At 44.3% G+C, this 26991-nt stretch overlaps 1 protein-coding gene across 2 annotated transcripts; it reads left to right on the top strand.

Annotated features, from left to right (window-relative positions):
- Nucleotides 1-26991, top strand: SF3A3 (splicing factor 3a subunit 3; the record flags this gene model as incomplete). 2 transcript variants are annotated; one of them, XM_080692332.1, is made up of 17 exons in its annotated part: nucleotides 1-96; nucleotides 355-402; nucleotides 2851-2903; nucleotides 3009-3114; nucleotides 5803-5875; nucleotides 6181-6272; nucleotides 8041-8123; nucleotides 10676-10814; nucleotides 12942-13010; nucleotides 13417-13484; nucleotides 13637-13744; nucleotides 14981-15050; nucleotides 18673-18837; nucleotides 18931-19041; nucleotides 19768-19858; nucleotides 25011-25066; nucleotides 26914-26991. In XM_080692332.1, 17 exons carry the CDS (start codon nucleotides 1-3, stop codon nucleotides 26989-26991), a joined length of 1506 nt encoding a protein of 501 aa, XP_080548458.1. The 2 variants fall into 2 exon arrangements, with proteins under 2 accessions (XP_080548458.1, XP_080548459.1); XM_080692333.1 differs by lacking the exons at nucleotides 2851-2903; nucleotides 3009-3114.

The raw sequence follows: 26991 nt of genomic DNA, 5'->3' as shown, positions 1-26991 counted from the left end.
ATGGAGACAATTCTGGAGCAGCAGCGGCGATATCATGAGGAGAAGGAACGGCTCATGGATGTCATGGCCAAAGAGATGCTTACTAAGAAGTCCACGGTGAGCGGGCCTGGCCAGGGGCTTACACCAGAGGCTCCCCCCCAACCCCCGTCCCAGGATTAACCTCCCGGAGTTTTCTTTGGCCTTAGACCCCTTCCCGGTCCCCGCTTCCCGGGCTGCCTCCCAGGAAGCGGTAAAGTTCTCCCAGGGCCCCGCACCCCCGAGGCCCCTAGGCTTCAGCGGCTGGGCGGGAAGGCGGCCTTTGCAACTCCAGAACCCAAACTAACGGCGTCTGTGTCACCGTTTGCCTTGCTTCAGCTCCGGGACCAGATCAACTCAGACCACCGCACTCGGGCCATGCAAGATGTGAGTGCCCTGCTCTCCGCCCTTCTGTGGGTCCGGGTGGGCAGGAAAAGAGGGCAGGCGAGGTGCAAGGTCTCAGCGTGAGGCTTGGCGGAAAGTAACCGGATTGGCCAGTCGCAGATTGCTGGGACAGTTGTGCACAGGGCTGCCAGATGTGAGGGCGCTGCACTGCCCCTTCCTCACTTCTCAGATTGGGGAACTCATTCGTTCTTCATCGTTCAGAGCGATGTCCCTTGCAGCATATTGTACCCCGTGCAAAGAATAGTTATTAGGAGTCCATGATTCTTGCACAGAGGTGCTGCTGCTTCCCTCAGAAAAAGGAGTGTTGTACATTAGGGATTTCTTCCCAGGACACTGCCCTGAAGTATTTTGGGCTACTAACCTGCATTTTCTTTGAAGCCAGCCCAGGAATTAGTGCTCTCTGCAATTTTTTTATTTAAAAAAAATTTTAGAAAAGCACTGATAATTATTGAAGCTGGCTGATGATTGAATGGAGGCTTGTTATGTTATTTTTGCATCTACTCACAATCTGTTTCGAAAGAAACAAAAGACCTAGTGAGAGTTCCTGATTTTCAGGAGGTAGGTTACAAGCCTCCAATCCATTTTCTAAATTCCCAAATCCTCTGAAAAAAGCTATGGGTGGGGTGGGGTGAGGGAAAGGGGTATTTATTTGGTAGAAGACTCTGGCCTGGTCTCATTTGGCATTTAAACCTGTTGTGAACAAATGGGAGGCTTTCTGTGGTCTTTATTCCATGTAGTAAATAATGCATAAGTTTCATTGCAAAAGTAAGTGTGTGTGTGTGTGTGTGTGTGTGTGTGTGTGTGTGTGTGTGTTGGGGCTCAAAGTGCAAAACAAAATGTGCTTCATATTCCACTATGGATGTTGCATAATATGTGATGCTTTTCTGAACTTAATATTCTAAATTTCCAAAACAAATATGGTTCCAAAAGTTTTGGAGAAAGAACTATGGTATGTACCATCATGAGTTAATATAATTTGATTCCAAAGGAAGCTATATGATATTTTACTTGGACTTTACTTATGATATTTTACTTAGATATTTTCAGTCAAACTTTTTTTTTTTTTTGGTGGTACTGGGGGTGGAACCCAGAGGCTTTCTACCTCTGGGCTATACTCCCAGACCCATTTTATATTTTATTTGGAAACAGGGTCTCACTTAAATTGCTGAGAGCCTCACTAAGTAGCTGAGGCTGGCTTTGAACCTACGTGATCCTCCTGTCTTAGCCTCCCAAGTGCGGGGATTACAAGTGTGCACGACCACGCTTGGTTAAACTTTTTTTTTTTTTTTTAATGGTGCTGGAGATTGAACCCAGGGACATTCTATCTCCAAGCTATACCCCTAGCCTGATTTTTTAAAATTCTTTATTTTGAAACAGTGTCTCATTAAGTTGCAGGGGGCCTCACTAAGTAGCTGAAGCTGTCTGCAAAGTGTGATCCTCCTGTCTCAGCCTCCCAAGTACTGAGATTATAAGTGTGCGCCATCACACCCAGCTTTTCAGTCAAACTTTTTTTTTTTTTGTGGTACTGAGGATGGAACACAAGGGCATTCTACCCTTGAGCTACACCCCCAGCCCTATATTTTTATTCTTTATTTTGAAACAGGGTCTCACTGAGTTGCAAAGAGCCTCGCTAAGTAGCTGAGGTTGTCCTCAAATCTGGGATCCTCCTCTCACAGCCTCCCAAATGCTGGGGTTACAAGTGTGTGTCACCACACCCGGCTTCAGTCAAACTTTTTGAGATAGTAAAAAAAAAAATCATATTGGGCTACCCGTTCATCTTTGAGAATCTTAGGTGAGACTGTGTAATTAGCTAAAGTTGCATCAGTGGTATGCAAGGACAGGAACTCTTCTACCCACAAGTCATATTGCTTAATTATCACATCAACCTATTTTACTTTATTTTATTTTATTTTTGTGGGACTAAGGATTGAACCCAGGGGCATTCTACCTCCAAGCTACACCCTCAGCCCCATTTTTTATTCTGTCTTTTGAAACAGGGTCTCTCTGAGTTGCAGAGGGCCTCACTTAGTATTAGCTGAGGCTAGCCACGAACTGCGATCCTCCTGTCTCAGCATCCCAAATGCTGGGATTACAAGCATGCGCCACCACGCCCGGCTCCTGTTTTATTTTTATTTGGAAACAGGGTCTCGCTAGATTGATGAGAATCTACTACTTGGTAAGACTCCTTGAACCTTTGATCCTCCTGTCTCAGCTTCCTAAGTACAAGGATTACAGGCATGTGCCACCATGCCTGACTTAAAAACAACTTATTTTAAATACTAAGAACCAAGCTGACACTTAAAGGTACTAGAAAGCACAGAAGTTTTTAAGGCCATATTTCATGAGGCTTCCCTGGGCTTTGACCATGGAGCCCTTCGTATATACTTGTACAAATTGCCTCATTCTGATGGGTTTGTGTTTGCCTTTCAGAGATATATGGAGGTCAGTGGGAACCTGAGGGATTTGTATGATGATAAGGATGGGTAAGTAATATTCCCTGCCAGTCCAGGACTTAGTGCTTCTGAGGAGCAGTGGTTACGGGACTGACTTTGTGCTCTTTGTTCTTTGGATGTTTCTTGAAAACGCAGGTTACGGAAGGAGGAACTCAATGCTATCTCGGGACCCAACGAGTTTGCTGAATTCTATAACAGACTCAAGCAAATAAAGGAATTCCATCGGAAGCACCCAAATGAGGTATGACCCCAGGGAGTATTTTCTCCAAACCTACCCAAAGAGTATACTGAAGAAAAGACGTAAGGAAAATGGTGGTGTGCCATTCAGGTGACTGTTCAAGAAAGAACTTGCCATTTAGTTGCGAGGAGCAGAGTTGACTGACACGCTTCTGCAGTTTTTTCAGGATCCCACTGAGCTTTTAGGCCCAAGAACCCTCTTCCTGGGCATATCTCAACCAGTGAGAGCGCACAATCAGGGCACTAGGGCCTGCCTGCTTCTGTGCAACTCCTTGGAGGAGGTAATCCTTGCTCCAGAGCTCCCTGTTGAGTTGGTCAAGATTTGGTTTTTGATTTTTGTTTTTTGGTGTTTTTTTTTTTTTTTTCAGTACTGGGAGTGGAACCCAGGGGTATTCTACCTGGAGCTGCGCCCTCAACCCAGCTGTTTTTTTTTTTTTTTTTTTTTTTTTTGAAATAGGTTCTCACTGAGTTGCAAAGGACCTCATTAAGTAGCTGAGGCTATCTGCGAACCGGGATCCTCCTATCTCAGCCTCCCAAGTACAGGGATTACAAGCGTGCGCCACCATGCCCAGCTAAGATTTGGTTTTATCTGCCTAGTAGTCTAGGCTCTCCCTATCCAAACTTGTCATTTTATCTTGCATGAGAATTGCCCTACCCCTGGTAAACTGTTAGTACTCCAGACTCTGTCTTGAAATCTTTTGCCTAGAAGATCTAACTAGCACAAAGATACCTTACTTCCAGAGTTCACTGTACCTTTAAGGTTCAGTCCAGAAACCAGCCCTTTCACAAAATAGCTTTCCTAGTCTACCTCTCCAAATTGACTTCTCTTAATGATTCTGTTATTATTTTGTGACAATGAATATCTGCCCTTCTATACTTTAAAATTTCCTTTTCTGCCGGGCGTGGTGGTGCACACTTAACAATCCTAGTACTTGGGAGGCCAAGACAAGAGGATCGCAGGTTCAAGGACAGCCACAGTTTAAAAATAAAATATTATTTTTAATATTTATTGATTGATTGATTGTCGTATTGGGGATTGAACCCAGGGGCATCTACCAGTGTTATTTTATCTTTTAGTTTGAAAAAAAAGGGTCAGACTTCACTAATTTGTAGAGGGTCTCACTAAGTTGCTAAGGAGGTCTGTGAATTTGCAATCCTTCTGTCTCAGCCTACTAAGTACTGGCATTACAGTTGTGCTACCATGCCCAGCCTGTACTTTAAGGTAGTAAGGAGCTGTATGTGGTAGTGCACACCTGTAGTTCCAGTACTTGAGAGGCTAAGACAGTATAATCACAGGTTCAAGACCAGCCTCAGCAACTTATCAAGACCCTGTTGCAAAATAAATAAAATAGGGCTGGGAGTGTAGCTCAGAGGTAGAATGCCCCAGGTTCAATCCCCAGTGCAAAAACAAAAAAAACAACCAAGGTAAGCCGGGCGTGGTGGCGCATGCTTGTAATCCCAGCATTCGGGAGGCTGAGACCTGAGGATCGTGGTTCGCGGACAGCCTCAGCTACTTAGTGAGGCCCTCTGCAACTCAGTGAGACCTGGTTTCAAAATAAAAAATAAAAAACAGGGCAGGGGCTGTAGCTCGGAGGTTGAATGCCCATGGGTTCCACCCCCAGACCTGCAAAAAAAAAAAAAAAAAAAAAAAAAAACCAAGGTAATCAGTGCATAGTTGTAGATTCCGTAGTGGCGCGTGCCTGTAATCCCTGTACTTGAGAGACAGGATGATCACAGCTTAAGCAAACAGTGAAACTCACATTAACCAAGCAAGAACCTGTTTTCAAATAAGAAAATCAGGCTGGTGGTGCAGCTTGAAGGTAGAATGCCTCTGGGTTCAATCTTCAGTACAAGATTAAAAAGAAAGAGACTGGGCATGGTAGCACATGCCTGTAATCCAGCATTCAGGAGGCAGAGACTGGAGGATCGTTTTTAGCTACTTATCAAGGCCTTTCGCAACTCAGTGAGAGCCTGTTTCATAAATAAAAAGCCTAGCGGCCAGGCGTGGTGGCGCACGCTTGTAATCCCCGTGCTTGGAAGGCGGAGACAGGCTGGTTCGAAGCCAGCCACGCTGGCTTAAGAGACCCTGTTTCCAAAAATAAAAGAGTATAAAATAGGTCTGGGAGTGTAGCCTGGAGGTAGAAGGGCTTCCAGGAACCCCAGTACCACCAAAAAAAAAAAAAAAAGCCGGGCGTGGTGGCGCACGCTTGTAATCCCCGCGCTTGGGAGGCAGAGACAGGAGGATCGCGCAGGTTCGAAGCCAGCCGCGTGCGCTGGCTTAGGAGACCCTGTTTCCAAATATAAAAAATGTAAAAAGAGCTCTGGGAGTGTAGCCCGGAGATAGAAGGGCTTCCAGGAACCCCAGTACCACCAAAAAAAAAAAAAACAAACCTAAAAAAATAGGACTGGGGTGTAGCTCCGAGGTATAATACACCCTGGGTTCCATCCCCGGTACCACAAAAAAAAAAAAAAAAAAAAAAAAAAAAGAACGAAAGAAAGATAGATCAAGGCCAGATTTTCAGAAGTTCAGCTTTCTAGGCAGGAAAAGTGCTTACCTAGCAAGTATGAGGACCTAGGTTCAATCCCCAGCACCGGGAAAAAAAAAAGTTGAACTTCGTGCATACCCCTTTTCTGTGACATTGAAGCTTTTGCATTGAAAAACATACTTGAGCTTTTCCCTCTTTGCCCTCAGATTTGTGTGCCAATGTCAGTGGAATTTGAGGAGCTCCTGAAAGCTCGTGAGAATCCAAGCGAAGAGGCACAAAGTAAGTAGGGTTTAATATTTCTTTCCAGCTTTAGCAAAAGTGCAGGTTAATGACAGCTCAGATTTGCCCACAGAGCCTAGGAGAAATTTGTGGCCAGGTTTTTGTGCTAGTTTTCTTTATACTGGTTTCTGGGCTGTATTGACATTCTAAACTGGTCTTGTGCAAAGTGTTCATTTTATGCTGTCCTGGCATAAATTCACTGTGAGTTTAGGGAGAGCGCTTGTGTGAAGGGTTGCCTCGTTAGAAAGGCAAGTCTGAGAGTGGTCTGCAACTATCTGAATGATTGATGTGTCTGATTCCTTCAGACTTGGTGGAGTTCACAGATGAAGAGGGATACGGGCGTTACCTTGATCTCCACGATTGTTACCTCAAGTACATTAACCTGAAGGCATCTGAGGTAAGGACTTGCCAAGGGGAGAGAGGCTGGGATTCTAGGGACTAAGTCCCAATGGTGGGCTGGGATTAGCAGACAAGAAGCAGAGTGTGTTTCTTATGTTTCATAACTGGTATATAAATATTAAGGAGGTAATAAGCTTTCTTGAGACAGAAGGATCACAAATTTTAAAGATACCCTCTTAGTGAGACCCTATATCAAGTAAAAAAGAGCTAGGGGCAGAGCTCAAGGATAGAATGCCCCTGGCCTCAGTCTTCAGTACCAAAAAGTAAGTTTGTCGTACTCACAACAATACGGTCTAGGTGCTAGAGACCGAACCTAGGACTTCATACATGCTAAGCAAGTACTGTACTACTGAACTACATCCCAGCCCCCTATTTTATTAATACAACATGAATTTTTATTTTTGCAAATAATTTTTTAACCCACAAGTACCTAATCATATTCCAGTGTTAAACACACACAGTACTGGCTGCATGGGAGATACAGTATGGTCTCTGCCAGGGTGTGTGTGTGTGTGTGTGTGTGTGTGTGTGTGTGTGTGTGTCAGTGTCATGGGAGATACAGTATGGTCTCTGCCAGGTGTGTGTGTGTGTGTGTGTGTGTGAATACTAAGGATTGAACCAAGGGGCATTTTCCATCCAAGCTGCAACCTTATGGGAGATACAATATTGGTCTCTGCCAGGTGTGGGTGTGTGTTTTTGAGAATTACTAGGGATTGAACCCCGGGGCATTCTACCTCCAAACTACAGCCCCAGCCCTATTTTTTTTTTTTTTTTTCTTTCTTTGAAACAGGGTCTAGCAAAGTTGCAGAGGGTTTCACTAAGTTGCTGAGACTGGCTACAAACCTGCGATCCTCCTGTTTTAGTCTCCTAAACATTGGGATTACAGGCATATGCTACCATTCCTGGCTTTTGCCAGCATTTGACAAGTGTTTCTTCTAGTTTACTCTTCACTAACTTGATTCCTCCCCTTCCCCACTTCTGGTGGAGTTAGTTATATGCCCAATATTCTGCTCTTTAGTTGAGTGGAATTAACACTCCAATTTTGGTGGAAGGTACTGGGGACTGAACCCAAGGGCATTCTACCTCCAGCTCTGTTTTATTTTTATTTTGAAACAGGGTCTTGCTAGGTTACTGAGTCTCATTACTTGCCGAGGCTGTCCTTGAACCTGTGATCCTCCAGTCTCAGCCTCCCAAGTACTGGGGTTACAGACATGCATCACCTAGCCTGGCTCAGTTTGTTTGTTAGTTAGTTAGTTAGTTAGTTAGTTTGTTTGTTTGTTTGTTTGTTTGTCCTTGGAACTCAGGGGGCATTTGAGCTCTGAGCTACATGGCTCCCACCCCTGCCGTTGCACAGCCCTTTTTATTTTGAAATAGTTTCACTAAGTTGTTGATTTAGACATGGAACCATTGATCCTCCTGCCTCAGACTCCCAAGTACTGGGATTACAGACATGGGTCACCATATCTGGCTATGCTCTAATTATTGTCGGATTTGATCAATGGAAAAGAAAAAACCAAAGTCAGGCCTTATTACTTCTTTACAGAATACTCCGTTATCACTTAATGATTTTTTGTTGGTGCTGGTACTTAATTATTTGGTAGTGCTGGGAATCAAACCCAGGGCCTCATGCATGCCAGGTAAACACTACCACTGAGCTATACCATAGCCCTGAGAATACTCAATTTTGATCCAATTTTTTGAGACTATATTCTAACAATGTAATCACCTAACTGGATCTGTTGTGATTTTTTTTCCTCTCTTTTCAGAAACTGGATTATATCACATACCTGTCCATCTTTGACCAGTTATTTGACATTCCAAAAGAAAGGAAAAATGCAGAGTATAAGAGGTAGGTATTAATAGCTCCCAGCCCTCTGCTGGTTTGATAAGGTAATGTGAAGTTTGAGGACAGAGTTCTGAATTTTGGTGCCTGAAAGGTATACGTGAATGACTTCCAGCCATATTAGAGGGAAAGGGTTGTGAAGGATGGACTTTTTGGGGTTTTGTTTGTTTGTTTGTTTTTGTGGTACTAGGGATAGAATGCAGGGATATTCTACCACAGAGGTATATCCCAGTCCTTTTTACTTATTATTTTGAGACAGGATCACACTGAGTTGCTGAGGCTGGCCTTGAACTTGTAATCCTCCTGCCTCAGTCTCCCAAGGAGATGGAATTATAGGTGTGCATCACTGCACCCAGTGAATGATGTGGAGCTTAGTTTTTTTTTGTACTGGGGATTGAACCCAGAGGCATTCTACCTCCAAGCTATGAAGCTATTGCCCCTATTTATATTTTATTTGTATTCTTTACCTCCAGCCCAATTTTTTTTTTTTTTTAAACAAAATAGGTTGATGAGAGTCTAACTACTCGCTGAGGCTATCCTCAAACCTGCAATCCTCTTGTCTCAGCCTCACACATATCAGGATTACAAGCATGTGCCTCCACACCTGGCTTGATGTGGGGCTTTAAAACATTTGAATACTCTGGCTTTGGAGAATGGTGTATCTGTGGGTACATCTTTGATCTTATACCCATACTGTTCTTGATTTTTTCTTTTTTTTTTTTTTTTTTTTTTTTGGTGGTACTGGGGTTCCTGGAGACCCTTCTACCTATGGGCCACACACCCAGACCTACTTTGATATGTTTTTTTTAATTTGGAAACAGAGCTGGGCGTGGTGGCGCACGCTTGTAATCCCTGCGCTTGGGATGCTGAGACAGAAGGATCGCACAGGTTCGAAGCCCACGCCCGGCTGATTTTTTCTAATTTTAAACAGAAGTCTCACATTCAAGGAACTCTGTGTTTTCAGAGTTTAATGGGAAAATTAGACTTTCTCAGATGGGCTGAAGTGAGAAGTCTAGATTCAGTGTTAAGTGGAAATTTAAGTTTGTGTTAATTATTCTTTTGGTTAGTAATCCTATACCCCTAACTTCCTCTTTTTGTCTCAGTTTCTTTTTACCTGAAGTCTTCTGAGTTAAGACATCAGTATTGGATATTATATCATAGGATGGAAGGAGGGAGGAAAGGTCAGAATTAAAATCACATTGGCAGCCGGGTGTGGTGGCGCATGCTTGTAATCCCAGCATTCGGGAGGCTGAGACTGGAGGATCGTGGTTCACGGACAACCTCAGCTACTTAGTGAGGCCCTCTGCAACTCAGTGAGACCCGGTTTCAAAAAAATAAAGAATAAAAAATAGGGAAGGGGGTGTAGCTCAGAGGTCAAATGCCCCAGGGTTTCATCCCCAGACCCACAAAAAAAAAAAAAAATCCCGGGCATGGAGGCGCATGCTTGTAATCGCCGCGCTTGGGAGGCTGAGACAGGAGGATCACACAGGTTCAAAGCCAGCCTCAGCTACTTAGTGAGGCTCTCAGCAACTTAGTTAGACCCTGTTTCCAATTAAATATAAAATGGGTCTGGGAGTATAGCCCGGAGGTAGCAAGCCCCTGGGTTCCACCCCCAGTACCACCAAAAAAAAAGAAAAATCACATTGGCAAGTGGTACACAGTGGTGCATGCCCCTAATCCTAGTACTTGGGAGGTTGAGCTAGGAGGACTGCAGGATTGAGGCCAACCTCCAATATTTAGTGAGACACTGTTTCGAAATAAAAAAGAGCCGGGCATGGTGCGGGCATGGTGGCGGCAGCACACGCTTGTAATCCCCGCACTTGGGAGGCAGAGACAGGAGGATCACTCAGGTTCGAAGCCAGCCTCTCTGGCTTAAGGGACCCTGTTTCCAAATAAAAATATAAAAGTAGGTCTGGGAGTGTAGCCGGAGGTAGAAGGGTTTCCAGGAACCCCAGTACCACCAAAAAATAAAAATAAAATAATAATAATAATATTAAAATAGGATTGGGGGTGTAGCTTCGAGGTAAAATCTTCAGTGTCTTGGTTTCAATCTTCAGTACCACAAATAAATAAACAAAAAATAAAAGGGAAGGGCATAGCTCAGATGTAGAATGCCCCTGGGTTTAATCCTAGGCACCTAAAAAATAAGAAAGAAAATGAGTGTTGGATTGGGAGTATAGCTCAGTGGTCGTGCACTTGTTTGGTACCTAGCACTGCAAAAAAATAAAAATTTCAAAAGCTGGTATTATTTATAATTGTAAGTATTGTCCACAGGGCATAACAATATATCAAAGATAAGCCAGGTGTGGGGCGCACGTTTGTAATCCCAGCATTCGGGGGGCTGAGACCGGAGGATTAAGGTTCCCAGCCAGCCTCAGCTACTTAGTGAGGCCCTCCACAACTTAGTGAGACCCTGTTTCAAAATAAAGAATAAAAAATAGGGCTGAGGGTATAGCTCGAATGTAGAAATGCCCCTGGGTTCCATGCCTAGTAGAGTGTGTGTGTGTGTGTGTGTTAGAAACCTGTTTGCTTTCTCGATATTGTTTGTTTCTCTACAGATACCTAGAGATGCTGCTTGAATACCTTCAGGATTACACAGATAGAGTGAAGCCACTTCAAGATCAGAATGAACTTTTTGGGAAGATTCAGACTGAGTTTGAGAAGAAGTGGGATAACGGTACTTTTCCTGGATGGCCGGTGAGCTTCTGTGGGTTTGGGGATGTGGACAGATGAATGGAACTAATTATTGAACTTTAGTCTTAAGCCTCTGCCTCCGGCCATTAGATGTCAGTCCCTTAGTATTACCTCTGGCCGTGAAGTGTTCCTGTCAAGTGTGCTAGGTTTCTCTTTGTTTTCTTTTGTGTACGTGTGGTACTGGGGATTGAACCTAGGGACATTCTACCTGAGAGCTACACCTCAGACCTGTGATGCTCACCATGCCTGGCTAGTCTTTTTGTTGTTGTTGTTGTTGTTTTGTGGGTCTGGGGGTGGAATCCATGGGCATTTGACCTCCAAGCTACACCCCTGCCCTATTTTTTATTCTTTTTTTGAAACAGGGTCTCACTAAGTTGCGGAAGGCATCACTAAGTAGCTGAGGCTGTCCATGAACCGCGATCCTCTGGTCTCAGCCTCCCAAATGCTGAGATTACAAGTGTGCGCCACCACCCCTGGCTTCTGGCTTAGGTTTCTTTATGACCTATGAAACAAGATTTGTCTGGGCCCACATATTTGTGCCCAGGATTTTCACCAGCCACATCACGACTGCTGTGTGGTTCCTTCTGACCAGAAACGGATCCAGTTTTGTAGCAGCAGAAGTCTATGTGGTTTTGCCAGGTGCAGTTGCATGTGCCTGTAACGCCAGTGCTTGGGGGTCTGGGGCTGGTACATGGTTTAGGGAGAACTGTTTCAAAGAATGGATAAAGGCCTGGCATGGGGCACACGCTTGTAATACTTGGGAGGCAGAGACAGGAGAATCACAGGTTCATGGCCAGCCTCAGCTACTTTCAGTGAGACCCTATTTCTTTTTTTTTTTTTTTTTTTTTTTTTTTTTTTTTTTTTTTTTTTTTTTGCAGGTCTGGGGATGGAACCCAGAGGCATTTGACCTCCGAGCTACACCCCCTGCCCTATTTTTATTCTTTATTTTTGAAACCGGGTCTCACTGAGTTGCAGAGGGCCTCACTAAGTAGCTGAGGCTGTCCGCGAACCGCGATCCTCCAGGTCTCAGCCTCCCGAATGCTGGGATTACAAGCGTGCACCACCACGCCCGGCTGAGACCCTATTTCAAAATAAAGAAAAAAGAATCGGCCTGGGGATGTAGCTCAGAGGTAGAATGCCTCTGGGTTCAATCTCCGGTACCACAAAAATAAATAAATGAATGATAAATAGGGCTGGGGTTATATCTTAAGAGGTTGTATGTCAGCCAGGTGTGGTGGCACACACCTGTAATCCTAGTACTTGGGAGGCTGAGAGTGGAGGTTTGCAGGTTTGAGGACAATCTTAGCAAGTAGTGAGACTCTCATTAACATAGTGAAAACCTATTTTAAATTTAAAAAAAATTAAATAGGGCTGGGGGCATAGCTTGTAAGTAAAATGCTTCTTAGTTCAATCCCCAGTGACACACACACACACACACACACACACACACACACACACACACAAAGAGGTTGTATTCCCATGGAGTCAATACTCATTACCAAAAAAGAAACAGAAAGAAAGAAATCTATGAACCAGATGTGTTGGTGCACGATTGTAATCCCAGCATTGGGGAGGCTGAGACAGGAGGATCGCAGTTTGCAACCAGCCTCAGCTATTTAGTGAGGCCCTGTGCAACTCAGTGAGATCCTGTTTCAAAATAAAGAATAAAAATAGGGCTGGGTGTAGCTAGGTGTAGTGGTGCATACTTGTACATCCCCGTGCTTGGGAGGTGGAGACAGGAGGATCACATAGGTTTGAAGCCAGCCTCGCTGGCTTAAGAGACCCTGTTTCCTAATAAAAATATAAAATAGGTCTGGGAGTGTAGGCTGGAGAAGGGTTCCATCCCCGGTACTACAAATATATTTATATATCTCGGAGGTAGAATGCCCCTGAGTTCCATCCCCAGTACCAAAAAAAAAAAAAAAAAAGTCTGTTTTCGTTCCTGGTGATAAGCTTGGGCACTTGGGTTTTTCTTGGACATTTAGGGAATGAATTTTTTTTTTTATCTCATTCCTATAGAAATTTGATCTTTATAAATAGACCCGTTTAAGAAAGGAGCCAACTAGCACCTGGTAATTTTGATTGCTTCCTTCTTTCCACCTTAATAAATGTCATGCTTTTTCTCGGCAGAAAGAGACAAGCAGTGCCCTCACCCATGCTGGAGCCCATCTTGACCTGTCTGCATTCTCCTCCTGGGAGGTAGGTTTTCTCCGTCGCGGTACTGGTCTCACTTGGCCATCTCTAGAGGGGCCACTTGCTCTCCTGTCTTTATTGTCATCAACTTGTAATAACAAGATACCATTTCCTGGGTACAGCATCTACAATGAAAATGGAAAGATAAAAAGGAAAAACTAACTCTTCCCAAGACTGAAATAGTTCTACTACACTAAGCTTAGTAGAGGTAATGGCACAGACAGTTGGCTTTAGTCAGAACATAACTTCATGACTACAGACCAGTCCTGTGGAGAGTTTTAATTTACTGTTAGAGGGATGGCTATGGAACGTGTGGTCTAGCCACAGCCTCAGGAACTCCCATGCACTAGCCTGCATTTATTTCCCAAGATCTGTTCATGGCACACTGTGGCTTCTTTTTTCTTTTGTACAGGAGTTGGCCTCCCTGGGTCTGGACAGGTTGAAATCTGCACTGTTAGCCTTAGGCCTGAAATGTGGCGGGTAAGGTACTAATTTGTCCATCTGAATTGACCTGTTTGCAGTGTGATTCTCTGAGTGGATCTGATTACTTTTTCTTGCCACCCCACACTGCAAAAATAAGCAAGTCTGTCTAGTAAAGTCCCCTGAAATCCTGTGCCTTTCATTCTCTTTAGGACCCTAGAAGAGCGAGCCCAGAGGCTGTTCAGCACCAAAGGAAAGTCCCTGGAGTCACTTGACACCTCTCTATTTGCCAAAAATCCCAAATCAAAGGGCACTAAGCGGTGAGTAGCTGGGGTGGCACTTCTGCAATAGTTTTAAGTTTTTGTTCCCATACGAAAGTTTACCACAGTAGATTTTAAAGCCTATCTCGTCATCAGTCTCATAGATGTCTGACCTGCTCTTTATATCTGCTAAGGGTTATTACCGTTCATATAAACCAAAGGCCATCTTTACTCAGAGAAGTGAGAGTGGGTGAAGTTTCTGATGTCAACACAGTATTTTAGGCACCTCTTACTATGTTAATAGGTTTGGCAATTAAAATGCTAAAGTTAAAAAATATTTTTCTAAGCTCTTTTTGCTGGTGATAATTGAATCTGTTGTTGAACCATGTGCTTGTATAGGGTATTTTTTTTTTAATGTTTTCTAATTGTAAAAACAACCCTGAAAGGTCATAGTCGTCCTGATTTTTGCAGGTAAGGACTCAGAAAATTTATAAAATATAGTGCCTGTGTTTTAGAGTTACTACCTAGCAGAGTCAAGGTTTGCACCCAGGTTGCCTGCTTGCAGAGCTCATTTTCCTACACCACATTTCCTTTGTAGAACATAAGGATGGGGATTTAAACAGTCTTTGTAGAGAGTTCTCCTGTAAGTGAGCTCACAGGGGAAGCCTGATACAGTCACATATCCTCAGAATTTTGTCAGTAAGTCTGAGATAAGCAAAGCATGATATTTTCGTGTACTTATAATTTTTATTTTATTTTGTTTATTTTTTTGGTGGTACTGGGGGTGGAACCCAGAGGCTTTCTATTTCCGGGCTATACTCCCAGACCTATTTTATATTTTATTTGGAAACAGGGTCTCGCTAAGTTGCTGAAAGCCTCACTCAGTAGCTGAGGCTGGCTTCGAACCCGTGCAATCCTCCTGTCTCAGCCTCCCAAGTGCAGGGATTACAAGCGTGCGCCACCACGCCCGGCGTATAATTTTTAATATAGTCATCAAATAAATGTTTACAAGCCAGGTGTGGTGACACATGCCTGTAATCCCTGTATTTGGGAGGCTGAGACAGGAGGATGACAGATTTGAGGACAGCCTGAAAAAATAGTGAGACTCTCATTAACCTAATGAGACCCTGTTTCCAATAAGAAATAAAATCGGGCTGGGAGTACAGCTCAAAGGTAGAATGTCTCTGGGTTCAATCCCCAGTACCACAACATAAATAAATGTTTACAGACTTGGGGAACAAAGCATTGGATGAATGAAAAAAACATTGAGTGATAGAACTTATTTTTTGTTCTCAGAGACACTGAGAGGAACAAAGACATTGCTTTCCTAGAAGCCCAGATCTATGAATATGTGGAGATTCTTGGGGTGAGTACTGTCCTGAGGCCATACAGGCTACAAAGTATGGGATGGAGCAAGAGAGATGGGAACCCATGTAAAGTTTTTTTGAGGGTCCTAAGAGGAAGGGGTAGGTGATTGATTAAACTAGAATAGCACAAAATAGATTCTTTTGGGGTGCTTGTTTCTTTGGTGGGTTCCTGTTCTGTTTAATCATTATTTTCAAGGCTGCACAATTCCCAATAAGGCCAAACATAGAAAATAGACTTCCCGGTCAGTACGGTATTCAGAACAGTATAGGCTCTTTGCTTGAGCTCCAGCATATCCCAAGGGGTGGCCCGAGAAGCACACCCTCAAAAGGCAAGTCGGAAACCTCTCGGCAGCTTTTCAGGTGTGTATTGTGAAAAGGCATTTCTTACAAGTCAGAAGGGTTGTGGGAAATTTGGTAAGGCTAGTACAAATCTGGCTGTGGACATTCTTGAATATTCTTTCCAGTATTGAAAGGTGGGTGGAGGTAGGAAAAGGCCTGGCCTGCCCAAGGTGCATATCTCAGACGCCGAGGAGGAGGAGGAGGAGGAGGAGGAGGAGGAGGAGGAGGAGCAGGAGGAGGAGGAGGAGGAGGATGATGATTGTGTCTTTCCCTCTCTGGGAAGATGTGAAAGAAATGCAGCGGTCACCCCAGCAGATGGCCAGCGCCGGGGAGTCCTCTGCAGCACCAGCCGCCTGGCACGTCTGCTTTTTGCAGCTTTCAGCTGCTCCTGAGCCTTTGCCTCCGCAGCTGCTCACGGGGCTGGCTCACGGAGCTGCTTGCACGGCTCTTTAGTTGCTATGGCCATGTTCATTCTGCCATTGCTTAAGGACCCTGCCATATCGTAGCTGTGGAACTAGTAACCTGCTGGTCCTCATGACTGCTTTCAGTGAGAGGCTCCAGACCTTAGGCTTTGGGCACACGAGCTCCACAGTGAACTTGGGCCGTGCACCTGTGATCAGCAGTGCGGGTTGCCAGTCCTCTGGGGATGGCTGGGAGGCCAGTGGATGCAGTGCCCGTGACATGAGATATGCCCACTATTTTCTCCTTTCTCTGAGAGCATTTTGCTTCCCTGCCAAGAGGTGACACTTCTCTGAATTCCAACCAGTTCCAGCCCATGGTTTCCAGAAATTGCTGTTGTGTATTGATAAGAGTTTTGCCATTATTTCACCATTCATGTGTTGGTTTCTAGGCATTATGCTAAATTTTTGGAAACAATAGTGAATATTTTCATGACTTCATGCCCATAAAAAACCGTGGTCAAGGGAGACAACTAATTGCAGTATAATGTATAATGTGCTAAATGGCAAAATCTACTAAGGTTCCGTGTTTTTTTTTTTTTTTCTTGTGGTACTAGAGATTGAACTCAAGCTATACCCCCGCCTTTTTTTGTACTAGAGATTGAACCCAGAGACATTCTATCCCAGCTGTATTTTATTTTTTATTTAGAAACAGGGTCTCACTAGGTTGCTAAGAGCCATGCTAAGGCGCCAAAGCTGACTTCAAATTTGTGATCTTCCTGTCTCAGCTTCCCAAGTACTGGGATTACAAGTGTGTGCCACCACGCCTGGCCTGATTTTATTTTTTATATTGAAACAGGGCCTCACTAAATTGTTGAGGCTAGTCTCGAGCCTGCAATCCTCCTGTTTCAGCCTCTCAAGTACTGGGATTACAAGCATACATACACCACCAGGCATGCCTGGCTTATGGCTCAGTTTGCTTTTTTTTTTTTTTTTTTTTTGTGGTACTGGGGTTCCTGGAAGCCCTTCTACCACCGGGCTAAACTCCCAGACCTATTTTTCTATTTCTTTTATTTGGAAACAGGGTCTCTTAAGCCAGTGAGGCTGGCTCCGAACGAGCGCGATCCTCCTGTCTCCGCCTCCCAAGTGAGGGGATTACAAGCGTGCACCACCACGCCTGGCTATGGCTCAGTTTTCTAAGCAAAAAAAAAAAAAAAGATAAAAAGTATTTGTGGTAGAGCCGGGAGTGGTGGCACACACTTGTAATCCCAGCATTTGGGAGGCTGAGACTGGAGGATCGCGGTTCGCGGATAGCGTCAGCTACTTAGTGAGGCCCTTTGCAACTCAGTGAGACCCTGTTTCAAAATAAAGAATAAAAAAAGGGCTGGGGGTATAGCTTGGAGGTAGAATTCCCTGATTTCCATCCCCAGTACTGCAAAAAAAAATATATATATATATTATATAATTATATATATATTTGTAGTAGAGGAAATGGCCAAGAAATAGGTTCAACATTATAAAAGGAAGTTATATCTTCCTGAAGAAATCCAGTGGTCTGGAGTGCACCTTGTGAAGGAAGGAGTGGTCAAAGAAAAATTTAGAGTTATGATAGCTAGGCATGGTGACACATGCTTATAATCCTAGTACTTGGGAGGCTGAGACAGGTTTGTGTTCAGCCTCAGCAACTTACTGAGGCCCTTTGCAACTTAATGAGACCGTTTCCAAATAAAAAATAAAAAAGCTGAGGGTGTAGTTTGGAGGTAGAATGCCCCTGGGTTCAATTCCCAGTACCACAAAAATATAAATAAGAAGTAATGCAAATCTGGGCTTTGTTTAGTTGTCCTATAAGTGGTAGGAAGCCTGTAAAAGCTCTTTAAGGGCTGAGGATGTGGCTGAGTGGTAGCACGCTGCCTGGGCACGTGTGCGGCTCTGGCTTCTATTTCCAGCATTCCAAAAAAAATTTTATTTTGGCAGGAGAATGTGCCATTAAGTTTGGTTATATGAGCAGAGAATTACGAGTGGGGATATACAGAGCGAGTTGGAAAGTGTTACTTGGCAGTGCAGTAACATCGGGAACAAGAACCAAGCGCTGACTGAGGAGATGATTGAGAGGCAGCATAGATTTGACTTGGTTTCTGTTGTTCTGTGATGGTCTGCGTCCTCAGGTTACTCTTTAGGGTAGTGAACTAAAACCGGACCCTGCCGAGCGTGGTGGTGTGCGCTTGAATCCCAGCATTCGGGAGGCTGAGACCAGAGGATCGCAGTTCTCGGACAGCCTCAGCTACTTAGTGAGGCCCTTTGCAACTCAGTGAGACCCTGTTTCAAAATAAAGAATAAAAAATAGGGCTGGGGTGTAGCTCAGAGGTCAAATGCCCCTGGGTTCTATCTCTAGACCAGCAAACTAATAATAATAATAAGCCCTTGACCTTTTCTTTCAAGATCAGGTAGAGCCTACTGAAGAGAAGTTCTGATAGAGAGGCAAGGCTTTCCCTTCTTCTGGGCTGGAGCATAAAGTGCATCCTGCTCCACCGCTCCTTCCCCACTCCCCATTTTGGGGAGAACCTTATCCTAGCCAGGCGTGTTGGTGCACAATTACAATTCCAGTACTTGGGAAGCCAAGACAAGAGGATCGCAGGTTTGTGGCCAGCCTCAGCTACTTAGTGGGGCCCTCTGCAGCTTAGGCCCTGTTTCCAAATAAAAGATAAAATAGGTCTGGAGTTGTACCTCAGAGGTAGAACACCCCTGGGTTCAATCTGCAATACCAAAAAAAAAAAAAAAAAAAAAAAAATCCTTGGAATTGAGGGGTCAGCAAGGGTTATAGGGAAAGTTCCCTTTTGTTCTGCACTTTGCCCTGACTTTCCTTCTCATTTATGACCTTCCACAGGAACAGCGGCAGCTCACTCATGAAAATGTACAACGAAAGCAAGCGAGAACCGGGGAAGAGCGAGAAGAGGAGGAAGAGGAGCAGATCAGTGAGAGTGAAAGTGAAGATGAAGAGAACGAGATCATTTACAACCCCAAGAACCTGCCTTTGGGCTGGGACGGCAAAGTGCGTCCTGCCCCACTGCTCCCTCCCGCTCCCTGTGTTAGGAGCAAACGCAGACCTTCGCACACTGAAACCCTCTCCTTTGTTTTCTTTCAGCCCATTCCCTATTGGCTGTATAAGCTTCATGGCCTAAATATCAACTACAACTGTGAAATTTGTGGAAACTACACCTACCGAGGGCCCAAAGCCTTCCAGCGGCACTTTGCTGTAAGGAATTCAGAGCCATTTTCTCCTGGGTATTGAAATAGAGACAAACTTGGAGACAGGACAAGGGCAACCCACAAGGGCCGCTGATATGTGGAGCTGAAGGGAATCAAGAGAAGCCCATGGCATTGACCAGTGGTACCACAGTCAGCGTGAATACCTGAGCTGGTTTCTGGAGCATCCTACCATGTGCTGCTAAACCCAGAGCCATTCTACCTGAGTTACATCCTCAGCTAGCCCTGGGGTTTTCTTGTTTTGTTTGTTTTTGTTCTGTTTTACGATACGGGGGATTGAACCCAGAGGCATTCTACCTCCAAGCTACACCCCCAGCCCTATTATTTTGAAACAGGGTCTCACCAAGGTGCAGAGTACCTCTCTCAGTAGCTGAGGCTGGCCACAAACCCTCAATCCTCCTGTCTCAGCTTCCCAAGTACTGGGATTACAAGCATACACCACTGTACCCGGCTTGACCCACAGATTTTATCTGGGTCTAAAATAAAACCTGAATCTAGAATCTGGGTTTTCTCTGCCTGAGACAATGCAGCACTACTTTGAAATAACAGCCTTTGTTTCGTTACAGTCAACTGTTTACAACTGTAAACTACAGAAAGAATGGTGCCTTGGGTTGGAGCCCTCTGCAAAGGGTCCAGTGGGGTTTATAGGCAGAAGAGAGTTGGTGCTGTGTTTCAGCTGTTCCCATTTCACATTGTTGTTTTGTTTCTCTTCCAGGAATGGCGCCATGCTCATGGCATGAGGTGTTTGGGCATCCCAAACACTGCCCACTTTGCTAATGTGACACAGATTGAAGATGCTGTCTCCTGTAAGTTTGTTGACTGTTTTCTAGGCCAGACCAAGTGGCCACTCCTCTTGCAGCTTACCATTCCAATACCCGAGTGTGTCTAAACACAAGAGCAGTAGGTTGTAGTTACATGAAAGCTAGGGCAGATCAGGATTTGTGAGGTAACCCTGTAAAGCTAGTACTTGGGAGGCTGAAATAAGAGCATCGCAGGTTCAAGGCCAATTACAGCAACTTAGTGAAGCCCTCAGCAAATTAGCAAGACCCTGTTTCAGAATAAAAAATAAAATGCTAAGGGAGCCCGGTATTATAGCACATGCTTGTAATCCCATCATTAGAGAGGCTGAGACAGGAGGATCGCTGTTTGAGGATAGCCTCAGCTACCTTGGAGGCCTTTTGCAACTCAGTGAGACCCTGTTTCCAAATAAAGAATAAAAAATAGGCCTGGGAGCCGGGCGTGGTGGTGCACGCTTGTAATCCCATCATTAGAGAGGATGAGACAGGAGGATCACGCAGGTTCAAAGCCAGCCTCAGCTGGCTTAAGAGACCCTGTTTCCATATAAAATATAAAATAGGTCTGGGAGTATAGCCTGGAGGTAGAAGACCCTGGGTTCCATCCCCAGTGCCACCAAAAAAAAAAAAAAAATAGGCCTGGGGGTGTAGCTCAGAGGTAGAATGCCCCTGGGTTCCATTCCTAGTACTGCAAAATAAATAAAATGCTAAAGGTATAGCTCAGAGGTAGCATGTCCCTGGGTTCCATCCCTAGAAACATGCACACAAATAAAAAAGAAAGAGCGCTCCTGTTAGAACTAGCTCCATGTCCTCCATCCTGTTTGCTCTGCTCATTTGTACATCTGCTCTCTGCACGGTTCTGTGTCTTCTGCTCTTCGCTCACAGCGAAGGCGACTCTTGCCCTTGCTGCGTGTGACCTTGTTCAGTTTTCAGTCTGCATCAGCCACTCGTCAGTTGGCAGGTGTAGCCGGGTCCATCAGCTTTGACTCCAGGAGGACTTGCTAGATAGGACTTCTGTCTGCAGCATCACCAGGCTGACACATTCTTTGAGAAGGAGGTGGACAGGGAAGTAACCATCAGCGCTGGTCTGTCTTGTCCTTGTTTTGGATCATTTAGTGAAGTGATTTTTTTTTTCCTTCTCCTTTGGGGACTTTAGAATGGAGGGAGGGATGCAATGCTGTCATTTAAATTGCAGCTGATTTTTTTTAGATTTTTTTTTTTTTTACTCAAATGAAGGATTTCACCTACAAATGTATTATGTTAATTATTATATTGTTCTATATTTGCTATTTTTTTAAGAAATTGGACAAAACTGAGCACAGTGGTACTTGCCTATAATCCCAGTACTCAGGAATCTGAGACAGGAGGATCACAGAATCAAGGCCAGCTTGCAAGCAACTTAGGGAGACTATGGTTTTGTTTTTGTTTTCTTCATTTTGTTTGTTTTTTGTTCTGCTTTTTTGTTCTTGTATTTCCCTTTTTGTTTTGGGGGAGACCCTGTTTAAAAAACCAAAGGACTAGGAGTTTAGCTCAGTGGTAGAACCACTCCCTTCTCCCCTAGGGTTCAATGTCTGGTACCACAAAGAAAGAAAAAGAAGTTAGACAAAAGATACCAAGAGTCGTGTGGAATGGCCACCATAGGTCTCCATTTAATCTCCAACCACGGTCACACACATTACCAGTACTCTAAATTTAAATCTGTCTAATAAACTAATAGCATCAGGTTCAAGTATCACCCTGTTACTTGTGGTAACATAGGAGATTTACCTGTTTTTAGTGAAATCCAACAACGCTGTCTATAAAAGCAATTACTCGAACAGGGCTTGGTGGCACACACATTAATCCCTGTATTTGGGAGGCTAAGACAGGAGGATCGTAGGTTGGCAGCTAGCCTCAGCAAGTTATTGAGGCCCTCTTTCAAAATAATAAACATAATAGGGCTGGGGCTGGAAATGTAGCTCAAAGATATCCTTGAGTTCAAGCCCTAGTACTAACGCCCCCCCCAGCCCCTCCCTCCCCAAAAAAAAGGCAGATCATGATGTCCTGTGTTTGTTTTGCACTGGGGATTTTAGAGACTGGCCTTACACCTGCAGTCCTCCTGTCTCAAACTCCCAAGTACTAAGATTATAGGTGTGTCCCATTGTGCTCAGCTTATTGTCTATGGCTTTTAATTGTGTCAAGTGTCCCATCAAGGATTTGGGGATTACTTGGCTCAGTGGCTGAGCACTTGTTTTGCACATGCAAATCCCTAGGTTCAGCCAGGCGTGCTGGCGCACGCTTATAATCTCAGCATTTGGGAGGCTGAGACAGGAGGATCACGCAGGTTCGAAGCCAGCCTCTGCTACTTAGTGAGGCCTTTTGCAATCAGTGAGACCCTGTTTTAAAATAAAGAATAAAAAAATAGGGCTGGGGTTATAGCTCTGAGGTAGAATGCCCCTGCATTCCATCCCTAGTACCGGGGAGGAAAAAAGAAAAAAAACTGGGTTCAATCCTTAGTACCAGGAAAAAAAAAAGTGAGTGGGAAAAGTATCTCATCAAAAACAGGAAATTCAGTTAGTTTGCTTGACTTATTCCTAGCGAACCCATGCTGGTACCTAGCAATGATCATATTTTTTTCTAATGGCCCTATTTCTCTGAGTAATAATCTGCCTTACTGCTTTATACTTTTCTTTCGTGTGTGTGTATGTGTGTGTGTGTGTGTGTGTGTGTGTGTGTGTGTGTTACTCGAGATTGAACCCAGGGGCATTCTAACTCTGAGCTACACCTCCAGCTTTATTGTTATTCTTTATTTTGAAACAGGGTCTCATTAAGTTGCAGAGGGCTCTGAGAGTTCAATTCTCAGCACTAGGGAAAAAAAGTGAGGGGAAAAAGTATCACACAAAAAGCTGGAAATTCAGTTAGTTTGCTTGACTTATTCCTAGTAAATCCATGCTGACACCTAGCAATGATCACATTTTTTTCTAATGGCTCCCTGATTTTTCTGAGTAATAATCTCCCTTACTGATTTATATTTTATCTTTTTTTTTTTTTTTTCCAGTACTGGGGATGGAACCCAGGGGCATTCTACCTCCAAGCTACACTCCCAGCCCTTTATTTATTCTTTATTTTGAAACAGGGTCTCACTGAGTTGCAAAGGGCCTCACTAAGTAGCTGCAGCTATCCGAGAGCCACAATGCCCGGCTTATTCTTTATTTTGAAATAGGGTCTCATTAAGTTGCAGTGGGCTTTCTGTCCCTTTTTATATTATATTTTATTTTGAAACAGACTGATCTTGTGCTTGCAATCCTGCTGTCTCAGCCTCCCAAGTACTGGAATTATAGGTGTGCACCACCATGCCCAATTTATTTACTATTTCTTGATTCATCTTGGGCCTTAACTTCTATGTGCATTGGCGTGTATATGTGTTTATGTGGCTGGGGATTGAACCCAGGGACATTCTGTGAGCTATACCCTCAGTCTTGTTTTGTTTTTACTTTGAAAAGGGTCTCACTAAGTTGCATCAGGCCTTACTAAATTGCTAACATTGGTTTACAAACCTGGGATCCTCCTGTCTCAGCCTCCCTACTACTAGGATTATAGGTGTATGCCACCGTGCCTGGCTTTACCTTTTCTTTTATAGCAAATTAATATTGGGTAAATTTTGCAATAAAAGTCTTGTAGCTGGGCCTAAGACAAAGGATCATAAGTTCAAGATCAAGCCAGAGCTAAGCATGGTGGTGCATGCTTATAATCCCAGTACTTGGGAGGCGAAGACAGGATTGCAGGTTGGCAGACAGCCTCAGCTACTTAGGCCCTCCACAGTTTAGTGAGGCCCTGTTTCCAAAAAAGAATAAAAAATAGGGCTGTAGCCGGGCGTGGTGGCACACGCTTGTAATCCCAGCATTCTGGAGGCTGAGACAGGAGGTTCGCACACAGCCTCAGCTACTTAATGAGGTCCTCCACAATTTAGTGAGACCCTGTTTCAAAATAAAGAATAAATAATAAATAGGGCAGGAGGTGTAGCTCAGAAGTTGAATGCCCCTGGGTTCCATTCCCAGACCCACCAAAAAAAAATTTTAAAAGGCTAGGAGTGTAGCTCAGAGGTCAAATGCCCCTGGGTTCAACCCTTAGAACCACACACACAAAAAAAAATAAGTTCAAGCCAGACATAGTGGCACACTTTTGTAATCCCAGTACTTGGGAGGCTGAGGCAGGAGGATCGCAAGTTCATGGCCAGCCTCAGCTACTTAGTGAGGCCCTGTGGTGAGACCCTGTTTCAAAATAAAGAATAAAAAATAGGGCTAGGATATAGCTCAGAGGTAAATGCCCCTGGGTTCAATCTCGAGTACCACAAAAATAAGTTCAAGACCAGCCTTAGCCTAGTAAGACCGTGTTTCTCTTTTGTGTGTAGTACCAGGGATTAGGCCCAGAGGCATTTTACCTCTGAGCTACAAAGTACACCCCGGCCCTTTCAGTATTTTTTTGCTTTGAAACAGGGTCTCATTAGGTTGCAGAGAATCTCACTAAATTACTAAGGCTGGTCTTGAATCTTCAATCCTTCTACCTCCCAACTATTAGGATTACAGGCATACACTACCCAGCTTGACACAGTTTTAAAATAAAAATTAAGTCTGGTGTGGTGGTGCACGCTTGTGATCCTAGTACTTGGGAGACTGAAACAGGAGGATTGGAGGTTTGAGGACAGACCCAGCTACTTAGGCCCTTTGCAACTTAGTGAGACCCTGTTTCAAAATAAATAATAAAAAAATAGGTCTGGGCATGTAGCTCAGAGGTAGAATGTCCTTGGATTCAATCCCCAGTACTGAAAAAAAAAAAAAAAAATAGGCTGAGGGTGTAGCTTGGAAGTAGAATGACCCTGGATTCCATCCCCAGCGCCACAAAGTAAGTAAGTAAGTAAGTAAAGTTAAGTAAGTAAGTAAGTAAGTAAATAAAATTAAAAAATAGGGCTGGGGTATAGCTCAGAGGTAGAATGCCCCTGAATTTATTCCCTGATCCTACAAAGAGAAAGGTGTTTTGTATATTGGTAATCCAGAAGTAAGATTCCAGTTCCAAGCAGGTGAGAGTCTTAAGGCAGAGTCATCTAGGGAAAGTCTGCTAGGAATGGGGAGCATCTGTACCCAAGAATGGCCAGTCAGTCCTAATTGCTACTCTTCTCATTTTGCAGTGTGGGCCAAGCTGAAACTGCAGAAGGCTTCAGAAAGATGGCAGCCTGACACTGAGGTGAGTGCAAATGTGGACAGCCTTGGGGCTGGCATCAGGTGACGGAGGAGGGAGGGAGACAAAAGAGGGCCCCTGATTTATTACAGCGAGTGTAATGTGACAGCCTCTATAAATTGACTTTTTTTTTTTTTTCCTGAGGGTCTGAGGATGGAACCCAGGGCATTCGACCTCCGAGCTACAGCTCCTGCCCTATTTTTTATTCTTTATTTTGAAACCGGATCTCACTGAGTTGCAGAGGGCCTAAGTAGCTGAGGCTGTCCGCGAACCTGGATCCTCCTGTCTCAGCCTCCCAAATACTGGGATTACAAGCGTGCGCCACCATGCCCGGCTATAAATTGTCTTTTGATGTGTTAGTCTAATTTAGTTGTGGTGTTTAGTAGGCTTTTAATTTATAGGTAGATTGTGTTCTCCCAGTGAAATTGTAATGTACAAGCAGGAGTACCCGGTCTCTTGTCCTGCCATGAGAATTCATAAGCTAGGGACTCTGTATCATACATCACATCTCCTTTTAGAATAGCATCTAATGGGAGCTGGGTGTGGTGGCTCACGCCTGTAATCCCCATGCTTGGGAGACTGAGACAGAAGGATCACACAGGTTCGAAGCCAGCCTCAGCTACTTAGCTCTCAGCAACTTAGTGAGACCCTGTTTCCAAGTAAAGTATAAAAAATAGGTCTGGGAGTATAGCCTGGAGGTAGAAAAGCCCCTAGGTTCCACCCCCAGTACCACCAAAAAAAAAAAAAAAATAGCATCTAATGGGAGATGATCCTCTAATGAGGGTGGGAGGTGTCCTTCTGTCTTGAGGTCATTATCCAAGCAGCAGGTATGGTAGTGGCTGACTCCGAGTCCCGTGGAGGTTGACAGCAAGAGAGTAAGTGCAAGGAAGTGGACGCCTTTTCTTTTAGGGCAGTGAGTGAGTGAGTGTGTGTGCGTGTTACCAGGGATCGAACCCAAGGGCATTCTACTTCCAAACTACATCCTCAGCCCTATTTTTTATTCTTTATTTTGCAATAGGGTCTCACTAAGTTGTGGAGGGCCTCCCAAGTACTGGGATTACAAGTGTGCGGTACCACACCCAGCTGAAACGTAGGGTTCTTGAGAGCTGTTTAATAAATGCTATTTTGAGCCAGGCGTGGTGGTGCACACTTGTAATTCCAGCATTTGGGAGGCTGAGAAAGGACAATCACAGTTCGCAGACAGCCTCAGCTACTTAGACCCTTTGCAATTCAGTGAGACCCTGTTTCAAAATAAAGAATAAAAAATAGGGCTGGGGGTGTAGCTTGGAGGTAGAATACCCCTGGGTTCCATCCTCAGTACCGCAAAAAAAAAAAAAAAAAAAAAAAAAAAAGAATTGCTATTTTGGCTGGGCGTCATAGCACATGTTTGTAATCCCAGTACTTGGGAGGCTGAGGCAGGAGGGTCACAGGTTCAAAGCCAGCATCAGTCACTTAGCAAGGTTCTCAGCAACTTAGTGAGACGTTTCCAAATAAGAAATAAAATCAGGTTGGGCATGTAGCTTGGAGGCAGAATGTCTCTGGGTTCAATCCCTAGTACCAAAAAAACAACAAAAAGCTCAAATGCTATCTTGGATCAGCCTTTTTCAAAGGTTCCTTATCTAACATAGAAAGTGATTTGAGTGGACTCTGATACCCTAAGGATGGGTCATGACTGAAACCACTCTGGATGCCTAGAAGAGAAATTCTCTGTGGGACCCCGGTTGAGAAAGGTTGTCTTAGATGGATGCCAGTCTCAGTACCAGGGTGTGCATGGAGTTGGGCCTGGTGCCAGAGACTGCTCTAGATGCTTCTCCTGGGGAGTTTAGCTAACAAGGTGTACCCTTCTTTTTTAGGAGGAGTATGAAGACTCCAGTGGGAATGTCGTGAATAAGAAGACGTACGAGGATCTGAAAAGACAAGGGCTGCTCTAG

The sequence above is a fragment of the Muscardinus avellanarius genome (genome assembly GCF_963383645.1).
Source record: "Muscardinus avellanarius genome assembly, chromosome: 3".
NCBI lineage: Eukaryota > Metazoa > Chordata > Mammalia > Rodentia > Gliridae > Muscardinus > Muscardinus avellanarius.
The sequence above is the reverse complement of the archived record's forward strand: the minus strand, read 5'-3'. Positions and strand labels throughout refer to the sequence as shown.